Genomic DNA, 26127 nt, shown 5'->3' with positions numbered 1-26127 from the left:
AAGAACTTTGACTTGGCTTAGCGGAGTAGACAGTGACCTTGACAAAGGTGGTTCCAGCGAGCAGTAGGGAAGAACACCTGTTTTTAGTGGGTCCAAGGAAAAATGGGTCTGGAAATGGGAAAAGAAACTATAAACACACATTAAAGCACTTTGCTGTAAAGGAAAACAGAAATGGAGAGGTAGCTGGGGATGGACCTGGGATCAGGGGAGATAATTTTATTGTAAGGAAACTACAAGTTTATATGTTGTGTATTGATGGAAATAACCTAATAAAAAAACCTGATAATGTGAGGGACAGAGGCAATTGCCGAAACAAAGCCTCGAAGTAGGTGAGTGCTCTGTGGAGGAAGAGGCTCGACTTAGGTGGGGATGTAGAACAACCATTCAGGTAGGTAGGTTGATTTAGTGGTGGTAATAAATGGAAGTTCTCTTTTCATTTCTTCTATTTTATATTTCAGTGAAACAAAAAGCAAAGTTGTCACATGAGAGAGGAGGGGAAAAGGCAGGTTGTGGGTTTGACGAGAGAGGAGGTGTGAAGTAATCAGCAGCAGGAACCCTTATAGTGGTTTGAAAGGCTCTTGGTATTTTTTTTTTTTAACCTTGTTGTTGGCTCAGCTTTTTTGAAAAAGAGAAATACAGTAATATCTCACTGTCGACATTATTAACTATCTCAGGGTGTTTTGGAGGGAGAGAATTCCACAGTTTGAACACTGGGCCTATCCCCTCCTGACTCCACATTCCTCAGATTTTTCTGTTTTCCTCATGATCTGAAATGGCTCCTGGGCTCATGAGCTCAGAATCACTTGAATTTGCTCTCTGTCCTTCATCCTGTGTATTCAATGGTGGAAAAAACCCTGGTAGAGGAATTAACAGACCTGAATTCTAGTCCTGACTCTGCCACTTACTGGTTAGGGAAGCCATTTAACTTCTCTGTGCTTTTTAGATGCCTGAACCGTAAATCTGAGTGGATAAAGACCCAGTACTCTAGTTAGTCTATACAACTCTATCCTAAGTAATTTTAAGATTTCTATTGACAGTTCTGAAATATTGAGAATATAGTGGGGATCCTCATGGCAGTCCTTACAGACCACGAAGGATTTGGCAACCCCAGGGATAGCCAAAGAGGAAGAGGGAGAGCCTCCAGTCTGTCCTTCCTGATCCACTGACACGATGTTGTCCAAAGGCCTTAATAATAAGGGACTCTCTTCTCCTCCCTCCCACAGGTGGGCGCATGATGAACTGCCCAAAGATTCTCCGGCAGTTGGGAAGCAAAGTGCTGCTGCCCCTGACATATGAAAGGATAAATAAGAGCATGAACAAAAGCATCCACATTGTCGTCACAATGGCAAAATCACTGGAGAACAGTGTCGAGAACAAAATAGTGTCTCTTGATCCATCCGAAGCAGGCCCTCCACGTTACCTAGGAGATCGCTACAAGTTTTATCTGGAGAATCTCACCCTGGGGATCCGGGAAAGCAGGAAGGAGGATGAGGGATGGTACCTTATGACCCTGGAGAAAAATGTTTCAGTTCAGCGCTTTTGTCTGCAGTTGAGGCTTTATGGTAATAATGGCAGCTTCCCCAGTCCACACTAAAGGGCCAAGGTGCTCCTTTGACCAAGAATTTAGGTCTCTCTTAAAAGCAAAGGATATTCAGAATTGGAAGTAACTAGAATGATCTTCTAGTTTGGGGGTATTTAAACCTGCTGCATGGAAGACGTTTTAAAGATTGACATTTTTTTTTCCCAAATTGCATATTGATGGTAGCTGATTAAGCATTAGTTACTCTTACTCCCATTTCCCAAAGGAAAGGGGCCCAGCTCCCTGTGGGCTGGAGGGCCGATAGCCCCAAGGATCTTGGTTTGCAAGTAACATTTTATTTGAAAATAGGATTTTTTTCTGATTGAAAAAAGTTGAATACCACAGATCAAACCCAGTCTCTCCTACATGAGGACAGTAAAATCTAACCAGAAGCGGTTAGCACATTTACACACATTTGTGTAGGTGTTTCACTGCACTGGGGGTTCTGGATAAAGACGGCTAAAATTCAGCCCACACACCACTTGTTAAGCCCTGCATTCTGGCACTAGATCATACTTACCTGGTGGAAGAAGTGCCTTTTGGCATTTAAACAAAGGCTTTGGTTATGAAGTCTTTTAGTTGTTGTACTTAAACTAGGAACCAAGTCCACCTGAATCCAAGGCCAGTGCTTTTTTGAGCCTCTTTAACTACCAGTCCCTCTTGAGTGCACCCAGGGATTGTGTCTCTTAGGCCCAGAGGCTCATCTGAATTCCCAGGGATCCTGATAGCCCCATGGGGCTTTCTTGCTTCTTCAGAATGACTTCCTTATCTCTGGGGATGGGACAGGAATTCCCACGTAACCAGCATTTCTTTGAAATTCTCAAATATCTAGAGGGAAGGCAGCAACACTCTCACTAATTCTCCCTCGCCCCAGCATTCCCTTTCCTTCAAACAGTGCCTGCGGAATTCCCATGGCCCTCCCCCAGGCACCTGAGAGCCATTTCCAGCAGCGGCTCCAGGGCAAGATTGCCATGAGCATGGAGGCTGCACAGGATGCATTTTCCAAAATGGTGTGGCTGCCGGACATTCCGTCCTTTGGTTCCTATGTTTCCTGTTTTTGTCACATCTTGTGATCAAATTCTTACTTTGGAAAATGTGGTCTTTGCAACCATGTCATTCTTCTGAAGCCAAAGCAAGAGTCTGGATTTTGAAGTCAGACAGACCTAGATTCAGATCTTAACTTGGCCACTTAGAAGCTGTGAGATGTAAGATATTCCACCTCCCTGGGACTTGGCTTTCTCATCTATAAAATGGGAATAATTACAACGAGTTATAATTGTTGAGAAGATTAAAAAAGATGATGAGGCCAGGTGCGGTGGCTCACGCCTGTTATCCCAGCACTTTGGGAGGCCGAGGCGGGTGGATCACAAGGTCAGGAGATGGAGACCATCCTGGCTAATGCGGTGAAACCCCGTCTCTACTAAAAATTAAAAAAAAAAAAAAAAATTAGCTGGGCATGGTGGCAGGTGCCTGTAGTCGCAGCTACTCGGGAGGCTGAGGCAGGAGAATGGTGTGAACCCAGGAGGTGGAGCTTGCAGTGAGTGGAGATTGTGCCACTGCACTCCAGCCTAAGTGACAGAGAGAGACTCTGTCTCAAAAAAAAAAAAAAAAAGATGATGAATGTGAAACACCAGCACTGTGCTTGTCCTATAATAGTTGCTAAATAAGCAAGACTTTACCTTTTATGTGGCCTATTTCATGGCCTTAGAGTGGGATAGATTGATGAGGCCTATGGTTATAATTGAGGACCGACCTATCACTAGCTCAGATGCACAAAAGCACTTACTACACATCCACCCACTCACTCACCCATGAGCCCGTGTACACGCACGTGCACGCACACACACACACCCTCCCACACACATCACTATAGATGAAATCCCACCACTAAAACGTCATTCTTTTAGGTCTAGGAAGTAACAGTGTAAGCCAACTAAAAACCATGATGGATTAGTCGACAGCAAACTCCACTGATAGGAGACAGGAGAATAGCAACCTAGGTCAAGGACATCAGGAAGGGCGAGTGGAGCCCTAACAATATTGGTAGAAGAGGCCTAAAAAGCAAATTCTTATTTTCTATTTTATCCCAAGGTGGTCTTAGAAAGGATGTAGTGGGGCATAATGGACAGTGTGAAGCAATAGATTCCCCACTAGAAATAAATCACATTGAGGGGGAGGGAAAATGCCATTAGGCTGTACTTTGTTCTAACAAAAAGGTCAAGTGAGAATTCCCAGGGGTTCACTTCAGTGATGGCTCCCTTCCTCCCACTCCTGACAGAGCAGGTCTCCACTCCAGAAATTAAAGTTTTAAACAAGACCCAGGAGAACGGGACCTGCACCTTGATCCTGGGCTGCACAGTGGAGAAGGGGGACCATGTGGCTTACAGCTGGAGTGAAAAGGCGGGCACCCACCCACTGAACCCAGCCAACAGCTCCCACCTCCTGTCCCTCACCCTCGGCCCCCAGCATGCTGACAATATCTACATCTGCACCGTGAGCAACCCCATCAGCAACAATTCCCAGACCTTCAGCCCGTGGCCCGGGTGCAGGACAGACCCCTCAGGTGAGTACACTGGTGGCAGCCTGTGTGCCACCTTAATGAGCATGGGCTCAGTCTTCACCTGGCCCAATTGCTCCCCAGCCATGGCGTTCACCTTAGTAATAATACTTTACATTTTCTCTATAGTTTGCAAAAGTTTACCATGTGCATTTAGTGAGCTCACTCTCATATCAACCAGGGTGGCATTATTATGCTCAGTTCACAGTTGACGAAACCAACAGGAGGTGATACAGCCACACCCAGAGCCTAAGTCTCCAAGGCATAGCCTTCTCTGCCACTTGCCTTGACTGCAACCTGCAAGGTTGGCTGGGTGAGGGAGTGCAGGTGGGAGGGCCTGGCTCCCCAGTCTATGCTCCACTAATGCTGGGGCAGTTCTACACCATCAATTAGTATTTACTGATCGCCTATCTGGTAAGAAATTGTGAATAAATATGATATGTGATCTCTCCTCTCTAACAATTCATTGTAAAGATAAGACGTAAAACATTTGCTTAATAATGAAACACAGGATATAGTGAAGGGCCTCGTTTTATGGAATGGTCTGTGAATCCCGTAGCAGGGCCAGGGGAGTCAGAAAGAGAGACTAAGACCTGGACTGTGAAGTTTGAGGAATAATGATAAATTGCATAGCGCTTCATCATTAGCAAAGCACTCTCAACTGTGTAATCTCTTTTGATCCTCACAATAACCTTGCCAGATAAGTGTTATTATACTTTCATTTTACAGATGAGGAAATTGACGTTCATGGCATTTAAGTACCCTCCTCAAGTTTCTTTGGCATGTAAATAGTGGAGTTAACCCCTAAACCTACATCTTCTGACCGTTCTTTCTCTAGAAAGAAAAGCATCATTATTCTGTCAGCAAAGGAAGACAGAACTTATTAAGTAAGCCCATTTAACCACTTGGATACAGGACGAACACAGGCCCTTTTCACTAACAGATCTTGTGTCCCTGCCTCAGGCAGGTTCAGGGACAGTAGGACCAGGGTGCTTGCTCTGCAAGGCATTGCTTACTCCCTGACATTCTCCTCTTTGCATCCACTGGGGGGAAATAGGAATCGTTCCAATGGGTCTTCTGCCTACAGTAGCCATGGTGTCCATGTGGAGGGCTTTCCCAGGTGGTCATGGTTGAGGGACAGGGGAATTCAGCCAAGTAATGCCCTTCCACATAGCACTGCCTGTCACCGAGACTCCCCTGGAGTATTCCCAGATGGACTGCTGGGAAAATCCCACTTGGCCTCTAGTGTGCCCCTGGGAGTTCTTGAATGAGTCTAACCCCCTGCATGTTTCCTCCCCAGACATTTCATAGCCAGAGTCCCCCGTCTGCTCACTTACTGGCTGTGTCTGGCTGCTTGCCCACCTTGCATACAAACCTCATTCAGAGGCTACCCCAGTTCAGAGTGCTCTCCCCACCCACAGTCATTTAGAAGGTGCTGGCAGGACAAGCAAGCAGTGCAGCATAGTGGATAGCTTACAGAATGTGGCCCCGGAAGTCCTAGAGCCAATGCTACCCTTTCTACTCACAAGGGCAAGTCCCTCAATCCCTCTGAGATTTAGATTCTGCATCTCTAAATAACAACAACTGGCGGGTCATCATGGTTTACTATGTGCCAGTTATGTGGCATCTCAGTTAATCTTCACAGCAACAAAATAATATTGATAGTATTAGTATCCCCACTTCACAGATGAGGAAACAAAGCTATAACATGGTTAAGTGAGGTCACACACAGATCAAGTGATGGAGCTAGGCTTTCTGATTCTGGAAGCCTCATAGGTATTAGTGAAAGAGATAATGCACTTAAAATGCCTTATAAACCATAATAAAAATGTAATTTTTACTATAAAAACTACAAAAATATAATGTATTTTTTAATTGGAAATGAGGAAGCAGTAACCCTTACCTCAGCACAGCCCTCTCTGGGTATAGCTGCCCTATTAGAGTACAAAGACAGGCCACTGAATATTTTACCCTGGCCTATCCCAAAAAAGGGGCAGAACTTTCTTCATGCTCCTCAATGTAGTTTAAAAAGAATTTAATTAGGGCATACCAAAGCGTTGGTGGGCCATAAAGCTTACACTAAGGGCACTTGGCTCAGGATGTTCTAAGAAAACATGTGAAGATGGACTTACCCATCTAAGCCACTCTGAGGACAAAGAATGCAACAGTGGGAACCAGATTTACTGAGCAGGAAGCAGGTTCTTGTGAGGAGTGGAGGGACAGGAAGCAGTAGAAACCCGGCACCACAGGAAGGGCCCTGTCAGGATCTCGGCTCAGTCTGTGAGAGAACTGTCCAGCCGTTTCCCTCTCTTGGGTCTCTGTTTCATCCTCAGTAAAATGAAAAGGGCGAACAAATGAAGTCCCTCCCAGAGTAGACAGTCCTTGATTTAGTGTGTGTATGTCGATAAGAACTGCAAATAGAGGCTTGCCACTGTGTATGAGTTTGCTAAGGGTGCTGTAACAAAGGACCACACACTGAGTGGCTTAAACAATCAAAATGTGTTGGCTCTCAGTTCTGGAGGCTAGAAGTCTAAAGTCAATGTGTCAGCAGGATCGTTTTTCTCTGAGGGCTGTGAGAGAAGGATCTCTCCCAGGCGCCTCTCCCTGGCTTGTAAATGGCTGTCTTCTCCTTGTCTCTTCATATCATCTTCTCTCTATGTGTATTTCTGTGTCCAAATTTCCTCTTCCTATAAGGACAACAGTCATTGGATTAGGGCCCACCTCTCTCAGTTTGCTAGGGCTGCCATAATAAAGTACAATAGATTGGGTGGTTTAAATAACAGAAATTTATTTTTCTCCCAGTTCTGGAGGCTGGAAGTTCGAGGTCAAGGTGTTGGCAGGTTTGGTGTCTTCTGAGGCCTCTCTCCTTAGCTTGCATATGGCTACCTTCTCACTGTGTTCTCACCTGGTCTTTCCTTTGTGTGCTCACACCCTGGTCTCTCTCGCTCTCTCTCTTTTTCCTGGTGTCTCTTTGTGTGTCCAGATTTCCTCTTCTTATAAGGACACTAGTCAGGTTAGATTAGGGACCACCCTAACTTAATAACCTTTAAAGACCTTGCCTCCAAATACAGTCACATTCTGAGGTCCTTGGGGTTAGAGCTTCAACATAGAAATTTGGGGGAGGGGAGACACAATTCAGCCCATAACATCACCCTAATGACCTCAGTTTTACTCAATTAACTCTGTGAAGACGCTATGTCCAAATAAGGCCATAGTTTAAGGAAATCAACATATGAATTTGGGAAAACACAATTCAACATGTAATACAAGTAGAGATGCCTCCTCCCCGCCCTGCCAGCCTGCAGGGATAGGGGACCAGACCTTCCCTGCCTCAGAACCAGATCACACAGCTGGTTTGTGGCCTGCCCTTTGCAGTATACCAGGTTGCCTAAATACTGAAAACAGAATTGTATCAGTACGTTGATTTGTGTTTGCAAATGAATAATGAATACTACCAGTTCTTAAAACACTGCACTTAGTTTGACAAAACATTTACCGAGGCTCTACTATATTCCAGCATTGTGCTAGGGGCCGAGTACACAAAGATAAAAAAGACATGGTCCTTGCCCTTGCCTCAAGGCAGAAGACAGCCGTATAGGTAAACAACGATCCTAGATTAGACAGTGTGACCAATATAAAATGGAAATATATGCAAGGCAACAAAGAGGAGGGAATTATTAACACTGTCTTGGGGGATTAGAGAGAGCATCCCAGAGGATGTGACATAAACTGGGTTTTAAAAATAAGTAGTAATTACCCAAGCTGATAAAAGACATTCCAGGCAGAGGGAGGAGCAGATACAGCTGGGTCTTGCTCTGTATTATCTTGTAGGTGATAGGAACTAATAAAGAGTTTTAGATAGAGGAGTGACACCATCAGTCTTGCTTTTCAAAGAGGAACTCCAGTAGTATAGAAAACAGACTGGGGCAGGGAAGATGGGGAAGAAAGAGAAACTAGTTCCTGGGGGCCATTATTGCAGTCATCCATCAAAATGACGGGAGCCGAGCCAAAGTAGCAACTGTCAGTTAACAAAGACTTTTTTCCTAGGGCATACAAAGGGATGAAAGGGTGGGGTCCGAGGGTTTATTAGAGGTTGCTTTGCCATCTGTCATCAGGACAGTGATTTGAAGACATTTTTCATTTTCATTAATGAAAACCTCACAGCGGTTAATGATGTGATGAGACGGAATGCAATGTGATGTGAGCACTGTCTCTCGACACGACTCACTTAAGCGAAACTGTGCAAAAACTTCTATGTTCCTTGAAATCTTTTTCTTTAAGTGACATTTGTTCAGGTCATGTACTCATCCTGGTTCCAAGGGTGCCATTTCAGTGTGTTAACGTCTATCATAATGAGGCATCTTTATTGCAAAGTCCAATTCCTAGGGTGCTATGAAGTACTCTGGATAGGTCACATGAAGCCAGTGGATGTGGGTCAGCTCTGGACAGTGTGTGACTTGCTGCCATCCTTAATGACTGTATTCTGAAATAGATATGGCTGTGCTAGAGTGAAGGAATCTAAAAAGGAATGCCCCTGGAAGCTCATCTTGAAGAGAGGATCTTTTTCAGCAGATCAGCAAAACGCTGGCTCAGCACGTCTGAGTTAGCTCAGTGAAAGAAAAGGCTGACGCCTGCCAGTGAGCTCCGGAGGCTTCCCCTTTCTAACAAGGTCATTTCTTCAAATAGGGAGTTCCCATTGTTTCAGAGTCACTTAGATGTTCCAAGCACAAAGACAAGTCTCTCTCTAGGGTCTTCCCAATTTAGCGAGCGTAACAACAATGGTGGAAAGAAAAAACCTGGAAACTTTGCACAGCCCAGAGCCTGGTCATGGGGCCACACCGGCTACAAGGGAAGCTGAGACATATAGCTCCTAGCTAAGCAGCTACATGCCCAGAAAAGACTCGTATTACCATGAAAGCGTGAGCGCAATCGCAATGGAGCTAGTAGCCTCTGCAATGCTGGGTGGGATAGGCAGGTTGAAAGGGATTTTTCTGGAAGCTGTGAACTCCGTAAAAATGTTTACTTGAATGGTCCCAGAATTTAAATTAGTATATGGTTCATGAGCATCCTCCCCCACCCCCAGTTCTGAATGGAAACTGCCACAAACAAGAATGTATCTCTTGAAGATGGCAGCCTTTGCTGACAGAACCACATGAAAGGCAGGAAGGAGATCTGGCACGCTCCCACCGTTACGCTAACATCGCAGTGTCTCCTGGGTGAACTACATTTGTTTCTCAGATTCTTTTTAGTTTTCTTCTTCATCTTTCCTAAAAAAAATTAATAATAAGATTTGGGGACTTGAGGGGAGAGAGAGAGAGAGAGAGAGACACCTTTTGTGTTTCTGTGACAACAGACTTTCAGAGACAAGAAAAAAAAAGCCCTCTGGCTTTTTCCTTGGAGGTGTGACTGTCTGCCAAGTTATCACGTTTAAACCACAGCCAATAGGTGGGGAGGGCCCAGGGTGGAGACTCAAGCAAAGCACTCTTCCCAAATGGCATGTGAGTTCTTGACCAGCCTGCTCGGCCGCCTCTAAGAGCCTCTAAGAGTAGGGGGAGTTCCAAACCTCTGGTTCAGAAATGTTCAGGTAGCATTTCTTTGTGAATGAAGGAGTCAGGAGCTTGTAGACCCCAAGACAACTTTGATTTCTCAGCATCTCAGCATCACCATCCAGAGAGGCCTCACTGCATGACTGAGCAAAGAGAAGAAGAGCTGGAGCTTCTGCCACAGGAAATGGTGGTTTGAAAATGGGAGCACAGGTGAAGCGCCGATGGCACAGACACACTCTTGCCTCCTGGCTCCATCTTGTTATTGTAAAGTATAAGCCAAGTGGGTCACCGCTCCTTCCCTTTGATTCCTGCCTTGGGCCATTCAGCAGGTGACCCTGCATTCCTTCTGGTAATTTTTAAACAGAAAGGTACATGACAGTCTTTTTCTAGATCCATTTTTGTGGACTCTAATTTAATTTAACGTAGTTCATCAAGTGCATATTGAGTGCCCTCCTGCCCTATATTGTTTCCGGTGGAATGGAGGATGCAAATAAAGAATAAGGTACAGGGCCTACCTTCATGGAATTTGCAATCAAAGTGAGACTTCTACATCTTACTAGGTAGAAAAATATAATATTTAAAGAAACGTATTATAATCAAGGAACTGCTACTAGAATTCCTCTTTGAAAAAGAATTGTATTTGTTTATGATAGTACCTTAATAAACACTAGAAGGCAGGTGGAGACCCTGGAGGAATCTGGGTGTGGGTTGGATGGTTCTGTATGAGAATGGAGGAAGATGATACTTGTGCAGAAATGGGAAGAGAAAGAGAGGGTCTGAACCTGCTAGGTGGTGAAAGCTGCCTGGTTCACAATGGAATTTGCTCCCTGGGACCCTTCAATCTTCAGTAGAGAACTTAAACTCACAAAATTATTGGTGTAGGTTTTTTAAAAAAAGTTTTTTTGGTATGTTTGTGGAAACTGATTGTATTAGTCTGTTCTCATCCTGCCAATAAAGACATACCCGAGACTGGGTGATTTATAAAGGAAAGAAGTTTAATTGGCTCATAGTTCCACATGGCTGGGGAGGCCTCACAATCATGATTGAAGGCGAATGAGGAGCAAAATCATGTCTTACATGGCAGCAGGCAAGAGAGCTTGTGCAGGGGAACTCCCATTTATAAAACCATCAGATCTTGTGAGACTTATTCACTCTCATGAGAACAACATGGGGGAAACCACCCCATGATTCAATTATCTCCACCTGGCCCCACCCTGGACACATGGGGATTATTACAGTTCAAGGTGAGATTTGGGTGGGGGCATGACCAAACCATATCGCTGATGAAGGGACTAAACCTTGCACCCAAGGAAGCACAGAGTAGAGCAAGCAGAGTTATAGGAGCAAAGACTTAGAGAACCACGAGGAAATTACTCCCAGAAATTACAGAAATCATGTGCAGCTTGACCTGAATAAACTGTAATAGTAGCACTTTTTTCATATTTATCCAAATTCCTAAGAGCATGGGGTCTCTGACATTTGATTTCCATGCAAATATAATTAGAGGATAGCAACAAATGGATGAGCACCAAGTGTAAAAATACTTGGGCCTACTATACAGATGGGGAAACTAAGCCATAAGTAAAGAACAGATGGGACTGAAGCATCTCTGGACATCGGTGAAGAGACTCCTTTGGACTTGAGATCAAACTCATTTTCTTGTCTTTCCAATCAATCAACAATAATTTACTGAGACTCTATTATGTACTGAGTATTAACAGAGCTGTTAAAGTAGTGTAAAAGATGGTCTCTGACCTCCTAGAACCTAGCAACTATTTGGAAAATTGAGGCTAGCAGAAGTAATTGACACTTACTGACCACATGATGGATTCCAGACATTGCTCTGGGCACTTCCCATACGTTACTATATGGGTTTCTCAGAACAACACTGTGAACTTATTGTTATGCTCATTTTACAGATGAGGAAGTTGAAGCCACAGAGGGTATAAGTAGCTTATCTGTAGTCACAGAGCTATCAAGTGGTAGACCCAGAATTTGAACCTATCTATCTGGCTCCAAATACCACCACCAAAAATGGTCTGCCTGGTAAAGACGATGTTGCCAAAACTCAGGTTCTAAGATACATGACATAAACCCCGGGTGCTGCAGGAGTCCAAGGGAGAGGGAAGAGCAAGAGCTGGGATGGTCAGGAAAGGTGACACAAAGAAAGGAAGATTGGCCTGGGCTTCAAGGCTGGGCAGGCATGGTGGACAGCTTAGGGTACAGCAGGAAGGAGAGTATGGGGTGGAGCCTAGGGTCAGGAATGAGCATGTGTTGGATGGAGGATGATGAAGGATGGGTTGGCTGCTCAGAGGGCTTTTGACTCAAAAGGTTTGAGTCAAAAGGGCTTTGACATCACTACTGCCTTCTTCATGGGGACCACATCTCGAGAGGCTAAAGCACAAACCACAAAATCTGTGGTTTCCATCTTATCCAGCTCTGCCGCTGACTTTTTCTATGACTCTAGATACTCCTGTCTGAGTCTCAGTGTCCTCAAAATAAAATTAGTGGGTTGGGTAAAATAAGTACTATACTATAGTTCCCTTAAGGTTAAAAAGGTCTACGGTTCATATTTGTATCCAAAGATTAGGAAAAAAATTAGAGTTTATGAAATATCTTTAAGGACCATGGCCAACTTATCTCTCAGATCTAGATGGACTGGCAGAAGCTTGTCATAGGACAAAGGTAGCAGATTGCTTTCATCCTCTAGAGACCCTAGAAAGGATAGAGAGGGCTGGTGTTGTCACGTCCTGAAGCCTTGGTGCTGCACCCAGTCATCGTTAGTTTCTGTGAGTTGGTGGGCAGCAGAGCAACTGGCATCGGGCGCGAGGGAGAGGAGGCTGACTCGCTAGGCATTACTGATGCAGTTTTGCCATATTATTTTCCAGTTCAGAGGTACTACTTTGTCTGTTGGTTTTATTTTTTTAATCTCAAGTGAAATTGGAGAGAAATATTATCTTTTAAAATGATATAAATGGTGGGGGTGTTTCTTCTCAAATCAACTGTTGTATTGGAAGTTCCCGAAATATCTATGATAGAAGAAGAAAGAGGAACTAGTCAAAATAGTAAGTGCTACTATAATGTTTTGCTAGATCAGCTCCATAGGCTGACGAAACCCAAAGTTCAGGCTATTGGCTTTGCTGCTTATCCTAGTATTAGAGTGATTTCTCCAGCAGTTCCTAGTGTCGATATCATAAACCTTGAATGAATCAATCTCTCTCAAACACACACACACACACACATACACACACGCACACACTCTGGCACAGAGGGTTCTCAGTGACCATAAGTCACTCAGAGTGGAGCTGCTCCTTCCTCCAGCATCAGCAATGATTCAAAATGTCATGCTTTATACAAATTCAGAACTCTCTGCCTGCCTCCTAACTTTTTTTTTTAATCACAGCATATGACTGTTGAAGTTGGTATCTGGCAAAATTAAAACATTTAATTTAGGGGATAGAACCTATAACCAAGGTGTTTGCAAACTCAGTTCAGTGAGATTACTTGGGCTAACTTGATGTGTGAAAGGCCTAAGGAGAAAAAGAATCTTTTCAAACCCAGAAGGCAACTTCTTGTCAGCTATCAGGCTGGAGGCCCCTTTGGATCTTGTGGGCTGCATTTTATGAATTCATTGAGACTGTCTGTATCTTTGGTCGACTCTGTAAACATCTGATTGTGTCCACATGATTCTGTTCCTTTGGAACCCAACTATTTTTCTTTTAATTTCGGCCCCACAAATTCCTCACAGGTTCAACAACAAGCAGGCTTATTCCACAGTCATCCTTGTAAGTTTCCCTTACACATTAATGTTAACATCTGGTGTGACTCTATTTAGAACCTTAGTGCGAATATTCTACTTAGAACCCTAGGGCTTCAGCTTGGTCCCCACTGTTCATTACCCCGGTGTAACTTTTTCCAAGCCCATAAGTCTCTCTGACTCTCCTAGAAGTCTGTCTTTAGTATTCAGCCACATTTCTACTCCTAAACCAAGCTCTAGTTCTTGAGGTTCTGCAGACTGTTTTCCTTCTCCATAAAATGAGCGTAATGAGTGTACCTACCTTGTAAGATTATTGTGAGGATTAAATATGTTAGTACACATGATGCACTAAAAATATGCGGCCCATTGCAAGTGCTCAATAATTGTTCATTATTATCTTATTGAGCTACATGTCTTGTTTACTGGGGGCAATAGTTCTCTTTCACTGTTTGTCAAAGTGTTGCTCCTAGTTTAAAAGGATTTGATAAAGTGGGTAAAGGAAAGAAAGCAATAAAACTTTTCTCTCTGATTTTGAGCCTTGATGATTAGTCCTCGGGCTAATTTTAAACATGAAGATGATTTAGAGGAAAGACTAAATACCTTCTTTTCAGTTCAGGTCTGCTGGGTTCAACACAGTTATTTGCATGAAAGGACAACAATAGCACTATCAGGTTTATTTTTAAAAAAGATAAGTAGATCTTTCTTCCTCCCAGTGTCTCACGAGAATAGTGTGAATTCACAGGGAAGGCACATGGAACCATTATATTCTCTACCCAAAATGCATACAGGACACATCAGCAATCTTAAGATGGAGAAACTGGGCAGAGAGATTGACTTAGGAGAGATGGAGATAATTTAATGTTAGACATGCGGTAGTTGAGTTAAAAATAAAGCGTTTGGATAGAAAAATCTTTATGAAATTAAGAATGTGAAAGTATAGTGAGAGAAATTAGAATAAGAAAACAGATACAAAAATTTTCAGTGGTCTAAAGCTGACCTCTAAAACCATGAAAACAAACGTCTTCCTTGGGACAGAATGCAGAAATAGAACATGAGGGTCCATTATCCCACTTTCGTGTAGGATGTTTTTAAGCTCAGAATACTTTTGAGATTGCTCTTTGACTTCTTTTTTTTTCCAGAAACAAAACCATGGGCAGTGTATGCTGGGCTGTTAGGGGGTGTCATCATGATTCTCATCATGGTGGTAATACTACAGCTGAGAAGAAGAGGTAGGTGTCTGGCAATAAAGAGATTCTTATCACACTCTCTGTGGTAAGCACGGGACCTCTCTCCACAGGCTCAGACTTGCTCTCACCACTTTGGCTTTCTGCATGGAGCCGCCTTTGCAAAAATAGTAGATAAACATATCCTGGGACCTTGCTTAATTCAATCTAATTCAACATGTCTTGATCCCCTCTACTAGGCTATGGAGAGAAATAGAAGAGCCACAGGTTCTAATGTGAGAGACATTATTCAGATAATTTCAGTTTAGTTTGACTAGCACTGCCGTCAGGGTAAACGCAGGATGCTGAAGAAGTGTACGAGAAGTTTAAGAGTATTCACTGGGAACAGAATTCAGAAAATTATTGGATCTCATCCAAAAAGTCACCAGGGTTAGAATGAAACCAATAAGGCACAATTATTCCCCTGCAGTTTAAGTGCCTAGAGGTACCATCCCCTGTCCTCTCTTCCAAATTTCCCTATGATTCAATATCTCAGGGCATTGTGCTCCCCTCAGCCACCTTGACTACTACCAACCAATACTGGAGTCAAAATGTCCTGACCCAAGACCAGGACAGATGCCCTGGCTGCCTTCCCATGGTAAGAATAGAACTTGATCCTCATAACACTGAGCTGATGACTGATTTCATTCTCAAGTAGATCAATGTCATCTACACGCAACCTTCTTAGAAAAGCCCTTACCTCAGCACTCTGATGTCGGTTTTGCTTAGATAAAAAAATCTAGATCATAGCACAGCGACCTACTTGTGTCTCATTTCCTCCATCTAAGAGTTAGCCAGGGAGGAGGGATGAGTGATTCAGATAGAAATTAGGTTGACAGCCTATGGGGCTGGGGGTAGGGCAATCACATTTAGCTTGTACTATAAGGAAATAGTGAGATACCCAGGATGAGAAAACTGAACTGAACTTATCCACATTAACCTACCTAGCAAAATTGCTGGGATCCTATGCCATACTCCTTCCTCAACTACACTTGGCTTATCACATGGTTGTGCTCTAAGGGAATAGTGCTCCCCATCCCACAATTCCCCACTACCTTCCCCAACACATATACCCATCCTCACCTCATCCCCATTCACCATTTGTCCCTTGTAAGTTAGCAACACACAAAACTCTGCCTCAAACTTGTGGTAAAATTTATATTTAGTTGCTGTACCTTTCACAAAACCTTGCTAAAGGAATTATATTGGCAGCTTCTGATGATATAATCGTCAGAATGCAGCCTGATGCTGAAGGCTTTTCAATGGACTCTGGCAATTTCATGTCCAGGAGAATACACTGATTAAGAATGTGGGTATAGGCGTTAGACAAACTTACATTCAGATGTAGATTTTGCTACTGACAAGCTGTGTGATCAAATGACTTAACTTCTCATCTGCCAAACAGGGGTAATACTATGTACGTCATGGTATTGTGGTGGAGATTGGTATCAATACACAGAAAACACTGAACACAGTGGTTCCCATCGATGGGTGATAGATAGATAGATACATAGACAGATAGATACAGAGACAGATAGACAAATCTCTTAGTGTAGATGAATTAAAATGGCAATCTTTAAGTGCTATGGCCAGGAGAGGCTGCACTGGAAGCATCTAGAAACAATACCTAGAACAGATTTAAAATATTTTAAGTCATGGTAACATAAGACTTTATGCTTCAGGTAAAAGTTGAAAAGGATATTAGATACCCTATGCCCTCATTTTACAGTTATGGTAAGAGAAAAGACCCACTGAGATGACATGATTTGTCCAATGCCACACAGCTAATGATGGCTACAATGCAGATGTCCTAATTTTAAGGCCAAGACTTTTTCATTAGAGCCTAAGACTTTGCTGACTTGGAGCCGAGTTGAGCTTACTCCTAAAAACCTGTTCTTGCACTGGGGAAAATAACTTGAAACTAAATTATCTTGGTCCAATGGTCCTTTTAAGCAGCAACAATCAACCTTACCTCTTCCATCTGTCTGACCATTTAGGACTGTCCTCCCAATTCTACATTTGAGTCTGAGCTGACCTGCAAGACTGAAAGTCTTTGAGGACTGCAGTCTGTTCTCTATTCCATTTGTAGCCACTACAGCACCTAGGAGAGTGCTGGGCAGGCATGTCTTACTTTGCAAACACTCATGGGGACTAACTTGCACCTCCTCTGCTACCTCCAACTGCTTCTTGAGTCCTCCCCTCCATTTTACACACACACACACACACACGCACACGCACTCACTCACACTCCTCAGTCAGGATCAACTTTGACCAAAAAAGTGAAGTTGAAACTACTAGGCACACCGTGCTCATACTCACACACAAAAAATCTGATGCTGACTTTCCTTGAATTCCTGGAACTTCATCAGTGTCTGCCCCACATTTCCTCCCCAGGACTCACACCCTCATGCAGCACATTCCACCATGCTCACCACATACACACTGGGCCTTTCCCTTCCAAAGAAAAATGTGCCTCTCCTAAAAATGCTATTTCCTCAGAGACGTGCCTTTTTTTTTTTTTTTTTTGAGACAGATTGTTGCTCTGTCACTCAGGCTGGAGTGTAATGGCATGATCTCAGCTCACTGCAACCTCCGTCTCCTGGGCTCAAGCAGTTCTTCTGTCTCAGCCTCCTGAGTAGCTGGAATTATAGGCGCGTGCCACCACGCCTGGCTAATTTTTGTATTTTTAGTAGAGACAGGGTTTCCCCACGTTGGCCAGGCTGGTCTCGAACTCTTGACCTCGTGATCTGCCCACCTCAGCCTCCCATAGTGCTGGGATTATAGGCGTGAGCCACTGCACCCAGCTCAGTTTTTTAAGAGAATAAATTAACGTGTTAAAATAAGTCTACCCTGAAGGCTGTGATTTTCTGGGTCTAGCCTCCATTGCCTCTGCCTGGACTTTGCAATAATCCCATAATAAACCTCCATGCTTCAGTTTGCCACTTTCCCACCATCCTTACTGCTGCATGACGTATACAAAGGATACTGTGCAACTTTAGAAAGAATGAGATAGGTCTACTGTGCTAACATGAAAAGTGTCCTCAAGACATTTTAAGTGAAAAGATCAAGTTACAGAGAAGTGTGTGCAGAATGACACCAATTGTGTGAAAAAAAGTCTATATAAGTATAGCAAATATCCAGAACTGCATTGTCTAATATGGTAGTCACTAGCCACATGTGGCTTTTTAAATTTAAATTAATTTGAATTAAATAAAATTTAAAATTCAGTGACATTAGTCACAGTTCAGCTGCTCCATAGCCCCATGTCTGTAAGCTGTATTAGACACTGCAGATATGGAACATTTCCATCATCTCAGAAAGTTCTGTTGCACAAAGCTGATCTACAGGGATATACACCAAACTTTTAAAAATGGTTTCTTCTTTTTTTTCCCCACTTCTTTTCACAGGTATTGAAAAATATGGTTTCTTTTGGGAATGAAATTGGGTTGGTTAATGAAGAAAGGAGATTTCTACTTTTTACTTTATATATTTCTTCACAATTTTTATTTTATGATGAGAATAAATTACTCCTATAATTTAAAAAGAAAGCTTTTCAAAATTGGCTAAAAATTAAAATGTTCTGCAACTTATTAATTTCCAGAGACCCTAGGCCCTGAGCAAAATTTCCAGATGGTGGGCAACAGAATGACACTGTTGCTTTATTTTCTAAATAGTCCCAGGTGGAACATCCCTCCTACATGCCCCCCCACCCTTACCTCCCACACATCAATTCCCCCAGAAACAGGGAGGTGAGAAAGCTGCCAGTGAAGCAACATACTACCAGCTGAAAAATACAAAAGAGGTATACACAACTAGCCCTGCCCTCAAAGAACTTAGAATCCTATTAGGAGACCAGATATGCACATTGAGCAACAGAGATTAAAGTAATTGAATGGTACACCAATGAGAAAAACACCTAATGCATATTGGGTATTTGTTATGCACCAGGCAATGTTCTAAACACTTTACAAGTGGTATCTCATTTAATTATCACAACAGCCTGGTGAGGCAGGTATTTCAAATCCCATTTCACAGATAGGCCTAGAGTGATCAAGTAACTAACCTAAGACAATATGACAAATGTCCAGGGGGGTTGGGACTCAGCGCTTTGTTTCTATTGTACCCTTGGGGAAAGTGGGTATGCAAAGGACAGTAAAGACCAGACAGGTCTGAGTAAGGAGCTCCTACTGGGGACCAGAGAGAGATAACCATTCTGGTTTCTTTTCACCAGGTAAAACGGACCATTACCAGACAACAATGGAAAAAAAAAGCCTTACGATCTATGCCCAAGTCCAGAAACCAGGTGTAAGTTCTATATTTTGTTTGAGATGAACCTGTCATGTTTCCTAGAGGATTCCTGGCCAGTCTACCTTGCCTGTTGGACATTCACAGTTTTCCATCCAGAGCAGAGAAAAGTAGGGAACGGGAGTCAAGAAGAAGAGTTCTCCTAAAGGTCACTAAACGTTAGTGTTTGAAATAATGGGCAACACTGGATAATTTTCTGGTCATGTTTCTTCATAGGAAAAAAATGAAGAAGCTGGAAATACATACTGTATGACTCTTTCCAGCTCCGGCATTGTAGGAGTCTAGGGTTCCATGTTACTCAATTATTTCCTTTTCTAGGGAAAAGAGTGCAGGCTTGAGGAGAGAGGAGAAGGTTTGGAAAAGCTATTGTGTGACATGTTGGACTGATCCAAGTTTAGGATTTACTAAGTGCGAAAATGACAAGGAAGGTAGGATCTTCAAAATTCTAGCTAGAGTGTGGTTAAAGAGATGAAAGATGAGATGGAAGAAAGAAAACTGTGATAGAGTGATCACTGGACTAAAAAGTGAAGGATGGGAAAAGTGGATGCCTGGTGAAGTTGAGAAGCAGATATGCTTGAAGGAAGGGATAGAGACGCTAAAAGGATTGTGGTTAGATGTAGAGACACTAGTTTTTCAACATGAAGGCAATTCTTGGTATTGTATAGGCCAGAATCTGGCCATCTGGGCTGTAGGAAGAGGCAAATTCTTGAGTAAAGGATGTGAAGGTAAAGACAGTTTTGATAGTACCTTAGAAAATTGCATCAAAAGACAGCAAATGCACTTCTGAGAACCAGGAGATGGACTCTTGAACAAAGTTCTAATTTCTGCTGTCCCCTAGTGGCCTGGAGGGCTTATTACACAACCCAACTCCATCCTTCCCCCAACTAAACTCCATTTAAATAGATGAGAATCCCAAGAGTAACCCTTTCCCCCCATGCTCTCATCTGCATGTTTAGGTAACCGGGTTCATCTTTACCATAGTGTCTTCCCTCACTACTCTATCCTATGCTGCTAGCCTTCCTCTTTTTTACTGTGAAGCATGATATATGGTAGTCACTAGCCACATGTAGCTTTTTAAATTTAAATTAATTTGAATTAAATAAAATTTAAAATTCAGTGGCATTCATCAGTTCAGGACTGCCCTCCCAGTTCTGCATTTGAGTCTGAGCTGACCTGCAAGACTGAAAGTCTTTGAGGACTGGAGTCTGCTCTCTACTCTATGTGTAGCCACTGTACACCTAGGAGAGTGCTGGGCAGGCATGTCTTACTTTGCAAACACTCGAGGGGACTAACTTCCACCTCCTCTGCTGCTTCCAACTGCTTCTAATCACACTTTGAGTCCTCTCCTCCATTTTACACACACACACACACACACAGACACACACACTCACATACACACACTCATGCATACTCAATCCTCAGTCAGGATCAACTCTGACCAAAAAAGTATACAACACATTAGTGTCAGCTCAGTGAATTACCCTTAAGCACATATCTCGATATTTGGTAAAGCAAGTCTTCCTAATTTGTTTTGCTACAAAAGTTTTTGGCTATTCTTGTTCCTTTGTACTTTCATATGTATTTTAGAATCAACTTATCAAGTACCACAAAAAGAAAAAAATTATTAGAATTGTATTGTGTCTACAGATCTATATGAGGAGAAATTACATTTTTCAGTGTTGTGGGCTTTTTGTTTTTTGACAGAGTCTTGCTTTATCGCCCAGGCTGGAGTGCAGTGGTGTGATCTGGGCTCACTACAACCTCCGCCTCCTGGGTTCAAGCGATTCTCCTGCCTCAGCCTTCTAAGTAGCTGAGATTACAGGCACCTGCCACCACACCCGGCTAATTTTTGTATCTTTAGTAGAGATGGGGTTTCACCATGTTGGACAGGCTGGTCTCAAACTACTAACCTCAAGTGATCCGCCCACCTCAGCCTCCCAAAGTGCTGGGATTACAGATGTGAGCCACTGTGCCTGGCCTCAGTATTGAGTCTTCTAATACCATAAAACTACCACCCAGATCAAAGACTAGAACATTGCCCATACTTCCTGAAGGCCTCCTGTGCCACTTCCCAATCATTACTTCCTCTCTCCTCCCCGAAGATAACCACTATCCTGACTTCTAGAAATATAGGTTATCTTTGTCCTTTTTTATTTTTGAACTTTATAAAAATTGAATTCTTTGTTCTTTTTTCTCTCATGTCTGATTTATTTTGCTCAATATTATCTTTATGAGATTCGTACATGTCTTTGAATTTAGATATAATGCATTCTTTTTCATTGCTGCATAGAATATAAACGTATGGATATACTAGAGTTTATTTATCCAGTTGACTATTGATGGACATGTGGGTTATTTCCAGTTTGAGGCTATTATGAAAGTTGCAGCTGTGAACATTCATATGCAAGCCGTTAAGTGGACATGTGCACATATTTTTGTTGGGTATATACCTAGATGTACCTAGAAGTAGAATTGCTGAATCATAGAGTATGCGTATCTCCAAATTGACTAGATAAGGCCGAGCTGTTTTTCAAAGTGGGCGTATCCATTTACTTTTCTAACAGCTACATATGAGAGTCTCAATTGCTATGCCTTTTTTTTTTTTTTTTTTTTTTTAAGACAGAGTTTCACTCTGTTGCCTAGGCTGGAGTGCAGTGGCACGATCTTGTCTCACTGCAACCTCTGCCTCCTGGGTTCAAGCCATTCTCCTGTCTCGGCCTCCCAAGCAGCTGGGATTACAGGTGCGTGCCACCACACCCGGCTCATTGTTGTATTTTTAGTAGAGACAGGGTTTCACCATGTTGGTCAGGGTGGTCTCAAACTCCTGATCTCAGGAGATCTGCCTGCCTCAGCATCCCAAAGTGCTAGGATTACAGGCATGAGCCACCGCTCCTGGCCTCAATTGCTATGCATTCTAATGAAAACTTGGTATTAACAGTCTAATTTTAGTCCTACTGTTGGATGTGTCTTATTATGCTTTTATTCCACATCTCTGTAATTATTAAGGAAGTTGAACAACTTTTCATATGTTTATTGGCCATATTAAAATTCTTTCTTAAAGTGCCCGTTTAATCTCTCGCCCGTTTCCCTTTGAGGTTTAGTCTTTCTTTCATGGACTAGTATATGCTTTTCATATATTTTGGATATGCGCCCTTTGGCAGATACGTCAGCAAATACCTTCACCCATCTGTAGCTTGCCTTTGGAATTTCTCAGAGATACCTACTGATAAAGAGAAGGTCTTAATTTTGTTGTAGACCAATTTAGTCTAGTCCTTTTTAAGCATTACTGGATTTTATTTGCTAACATTTTGTTAAGAGTTTTGTTTTCCACTTATGTTTCTGAGTGAAATTGGCCTGTAATTCTCTTGTGTAATGCCTTTTTTTTTTTAAGAAGGCACTGCAGTGTCTGGTATATAGCATTCTTGTGAATATATCTAACTGGGATACAAGTTGAGGTAGAAATATTTCAAATGTCCTTAAAAAATAAGTAACAGAGTTCTTCCTGGACTCTTCTTTAATCACAAGCCTCACATTGATCCCAAAATGACACAGAGCCACTCTACCTAATACCCACATCACGGTAAAGTTGGTCGCTCTTCTGTTAAAAATTCAGACTTTAAGGACTGGAAGGGACCTGGGTAGTCATGCCCAACCGGTGGGGTTTTGATATAAAGATTTATGCTAATTCACATAAGGAGTTGGGGTATGTGTTAGTTTCCTAGGGCTGCCTTAACAAATTACTGGAAACTTGGTGGCTTAAAACAACAGAAATTGATTCTCTAACAGTTCTGGAGGTCAGAAGTCCAAAATCAAGGAGCCACATCCTCAGGGCCAGACTCTCTCTGGAGGCTTTAGGAGAAAATCCTCTTTGCCTCTTCCAGCATCTGGTGGCTCCAGGCTCTCCGTGGCATTTGTTGGCTTGTAGTTGTGTATCTGCAATTTTTGCCCTCATCTTCACATGAGCTCCCTCTCTGTGTCTTCTTCTTTTCCATCTTTTGTAAGGACACTCATCATCAGACTTAGGACTTATTCTAATCCAGATGACCTTATTTTGAAATCCTTATCTTGACATCTGTGAAGACCTTTATTCAAATAAAGTCACATTTTGAGATTCTGGGTGGACATATCTTTTGGGGCCACAGTTCAACCCACCACAGGGTACAGTTACTTTTTGGTATTCTCTGCGATATTTGGGTAGGATGTCTTATTTCTCCCCTTAAATATTTAGTAGAAATTGCTAGTAAAGCTATCTGAGACTGGGGTTTCTTTGGTGGAAATTTTTTTAAGTTATATTTTTATTATTCAATTTTGTCCTCTACATATTAGTGAACAACTTTTTTCTGTCTTTTTAGTGCCTACCCTAGAAATTATAAAATACAACTTTGACTTACCAAAGTCTAAGGTTTACTTCCCTCCTGCATAATACTTTAAGTCCACAATAATTTCACCTCTTGATTTATGTGACCGTTTGGTCACTATTTGAATTTCATATATTTTTAAACACACAAGACATAATTATTCTTGTTTTATATATATAAATATATACTTAGACTTACCCACATTTTCACAATTTTCTTTGTTCATATTTGTGATGTCTTTATTATGTCATTATAAAGACTGTAATAGGCCGGGCGCATTGGTTCACGCCTGTAATCCCAGCACTTTGGGAGGCTGATGTGGGTGGATCACGAGGTCAGGAGATCAAGACCATCCTGGCTAACATGGTGAAAACTCGTCTCTACTAAAAATACAAAAAATTAGCCAGGCGAGGTGGCGGGCGCCTGTAGTCCCAGCTACTCAGGAGGCTGAGGCAAGAGAATGGTGTGAACCTGGGAGGTGGAGTTTGCAGTGAGCCAAGATCGTGCCACTGCACTCCAGCCTGGGTGACAGTGAGACTCCATCTCAAAAAAAAAAAAAAAAAAGACAATTATTTGTAGACAATTATTTAAAACTAACACTGCCTTTATTCTTATTTGTAATGGCTATAAAATATTTGTAATGGCTATAAAATAATCTTATAAAGAATATAATAACATGAAAATCACTTAACAAATGTTTACTGTGTGCTAGGAACTCTTCTAGGACTTATCAGAGCTACTACCTTGCAGAATTAATTCCAGGGGCCACCATTCACAAAAATTATGTGAAAATAATGCCCCTGGAGTTGCTTGTAAATGATGCTCCCTAAAGATGTAAAAATCAGTGGTCCTAACAGAAGACGACAAGATACAAAAACATACTAACTTATTATATTTATGTTTAAAATAATTCCCTATGCCTGGATAAAAATCCTGAAGCGAACATTTAAGCACACACATAGTCTTAATAGGACTATGAGTGACTTCTTTTACATATTTTTCTCCTTTCTAAAACTTCTGAATTAATGTTAAAAATGTAAGTTATTTGTCTTCTTCTGCCTCTGGGTCAGGTCATGCTAAAGTTCTCCCAAACAGGAAGACCAGCAGAGGTTGCATCTGTTGATAAAGGTCTCTCTCTTTTTTTTTTTTTTTGAGGCGGAGTCTCACTCTGTTGCCAGGCTGGAGTGCTGTGACGCAATCTCAGCTCACTGCAACCTCCAGCTCCCTGGTTCAAGGGATTCTCCTGCCTCCGCCTCCCAAGTAGCTGGGATTACAGGCATGCGCCATCATTCCCAGCTAATTTTTGTGTTTTTAGTAGAGATGGGGTTTCACTATGTTGGCCAGGATGGTCTCAATCTCCTGACCTCATGATCCACCCACCTCAGCCTCCCAAAGTGCTGGGATTACAGGCGTAAGCCACCACGCCCGGCCAAAGATCTCTTAATAAACTGTTTTGATAGCCTCTTAATCTATCTCATCACTGCAAGAAATTCTTTCTTAAACTCAAAATTTCTTCAAAATGTATTTAAGAATTGTATGGGGTCTTGAAAGTCATCTATCTGAACCACCCAATTACTGCTTGAATTATCTGCTACAACATTACTTCCAAAGTGTTGCCTAGCTCCTTTTTACCGAAATATAGTTTGTGAACAAGCAGCATCAGCATCACCTGGGACTTTATTAGAAATGCAGAATCAGGCCCTGCACCAGATCTTCTGAAATAGAATCAACCGTTTAACAAGATCCCCAAGTAATTCGTATGCATAATAAAAGTCAGCAGCACTGGTCTAGACCATGCCCGAGCACTTATAACTATAGGAGCTCATTGCCTGCCAAGGCAATTAATCCCACATTTGAGCATCTTTTACTATTAGAAAGATCTTCATTATATTGAATCAAAATATTTTCCCCAAATCCTAATCTTGGTTTAAACCTGAGATACTTTACAGACAAATTGAATTCCTTTTCTATACGGCAATTCATCAAATATATGAAGAGAAAAATTATGTCCCATCCCTTTTTCCTCCAATAAACTTTCCTAATTCCTTAACTCTTCAATCACATGACAAAATTCCAAGTTTTCTTGCATTAAAACACAGGTGGTATGGCTTCAAGTCTGGCTCTATATTCAGGGAGAGTGGACAGCAGCATTATCCCATAACCAGTGTCCCCGAAATGTGTTGAATTAATGACTTCCCTATTGTAAGTGATGGCATCCGCATCTTACAAGGATGTGGTCTCAATTTATTTTGAGGTCTTTGTCCAAGTATTGTGGATTTTAATTCATTCAAAGTAACATCAACAAATATCAACTGAAGGGTTTATTTTTATGTGTCCAATACTGTTCTGTGGGGAATACAAAAATATATAGCTTATTTCTCAAGGAATGTATAGACTGGAGAAACAACATATAAATATATCAGAATGTTTTAAATATAGCATAGAGTGCCAAAATATGTAAATTAGACTTTAAATACCTGAGGAATTTAAGTAAGGGATAGGTCATTATAAGTTGAGTGACCAAAAAAGAATAGTGATAGAAAGGACATGCACCTTAAAAGAGCTTAGGGCAGGGGACTCCTGGCTTTGACACTTCCTGCATGTACACAGTAGGAAAACATTTGATCTTTCTGAGCTGTAGCTTTGTCATCAGTGAAGTGTGAGTAACAACAGTATTTAACACATAGAGTGGTTGTGAGGCAAATGAGAAGACATATGTGAGGAGGAGGAAGAGTAGGAATGGCAGTGTGGGATGCAAGAACTCTGCATGTAGCCGTTGAGATGAGTGAGACGGACTAAATT

At 42.2% G+C, this 26127-nt stretch overlaps 1 protein-coding gene across 4 annotated transcripts in view; it reads left to right on the top strand.

The window, feature by feature from the left end:
- SLAMF1 (signaling lymphocytic activation molecule family member 1) overlaps positions 1 to 26127 on the top strand; it is a 39488-nt gene that overhangs the window by 8548 nt on the left and 4813 nt on the right. For 2 of the 4 annotated variants that reach the window (XM_063626992.1, XM_063626993.1), the window contains exons 2-5: positions 1224 to 1562; positions 3858 to 4142; positions 14579 to 14668; positions 18894 to 18967. In XM_063626992.1, coding sequence (XP_063483062.1) covers positions 1224 to 1562; positions 3858 to 4142; positions 14579 to 14668; positions 18894 to 18967 — 788 coding nt within the window. Of the gene's footprint in view, positions 1 to 1223; positions 1563 to 3857; positions 4143 to 14578; positions 14669 to 15177; positions 15261 to 18893; positions 18968 to 26127 lie in introns of all 4 variants that reach the window. The other 2 variants (XM_063626991.1, XM_063626994.1) reach the window with 2 other exon arrangements.

This window comes from Symphalangus syndactylus, chromosome 12 (genome assembly GCF_028878055.3).
Source record: "Symphalangus syndactylus isolate Jambi chromosome 12, NHGRI_mSymSyn1-v2.1_pri, whole genome shotgun sequence".
Lineage (NCBI taxonomy): Eukaryota > Metazoa > Chordata > Mammalia > Primates > Hylobatidae > Symphalangus > Symphalangus syndactylus.
This window is presented reverse-complemented; position numbering and strand designations above follow the sequence as displayed.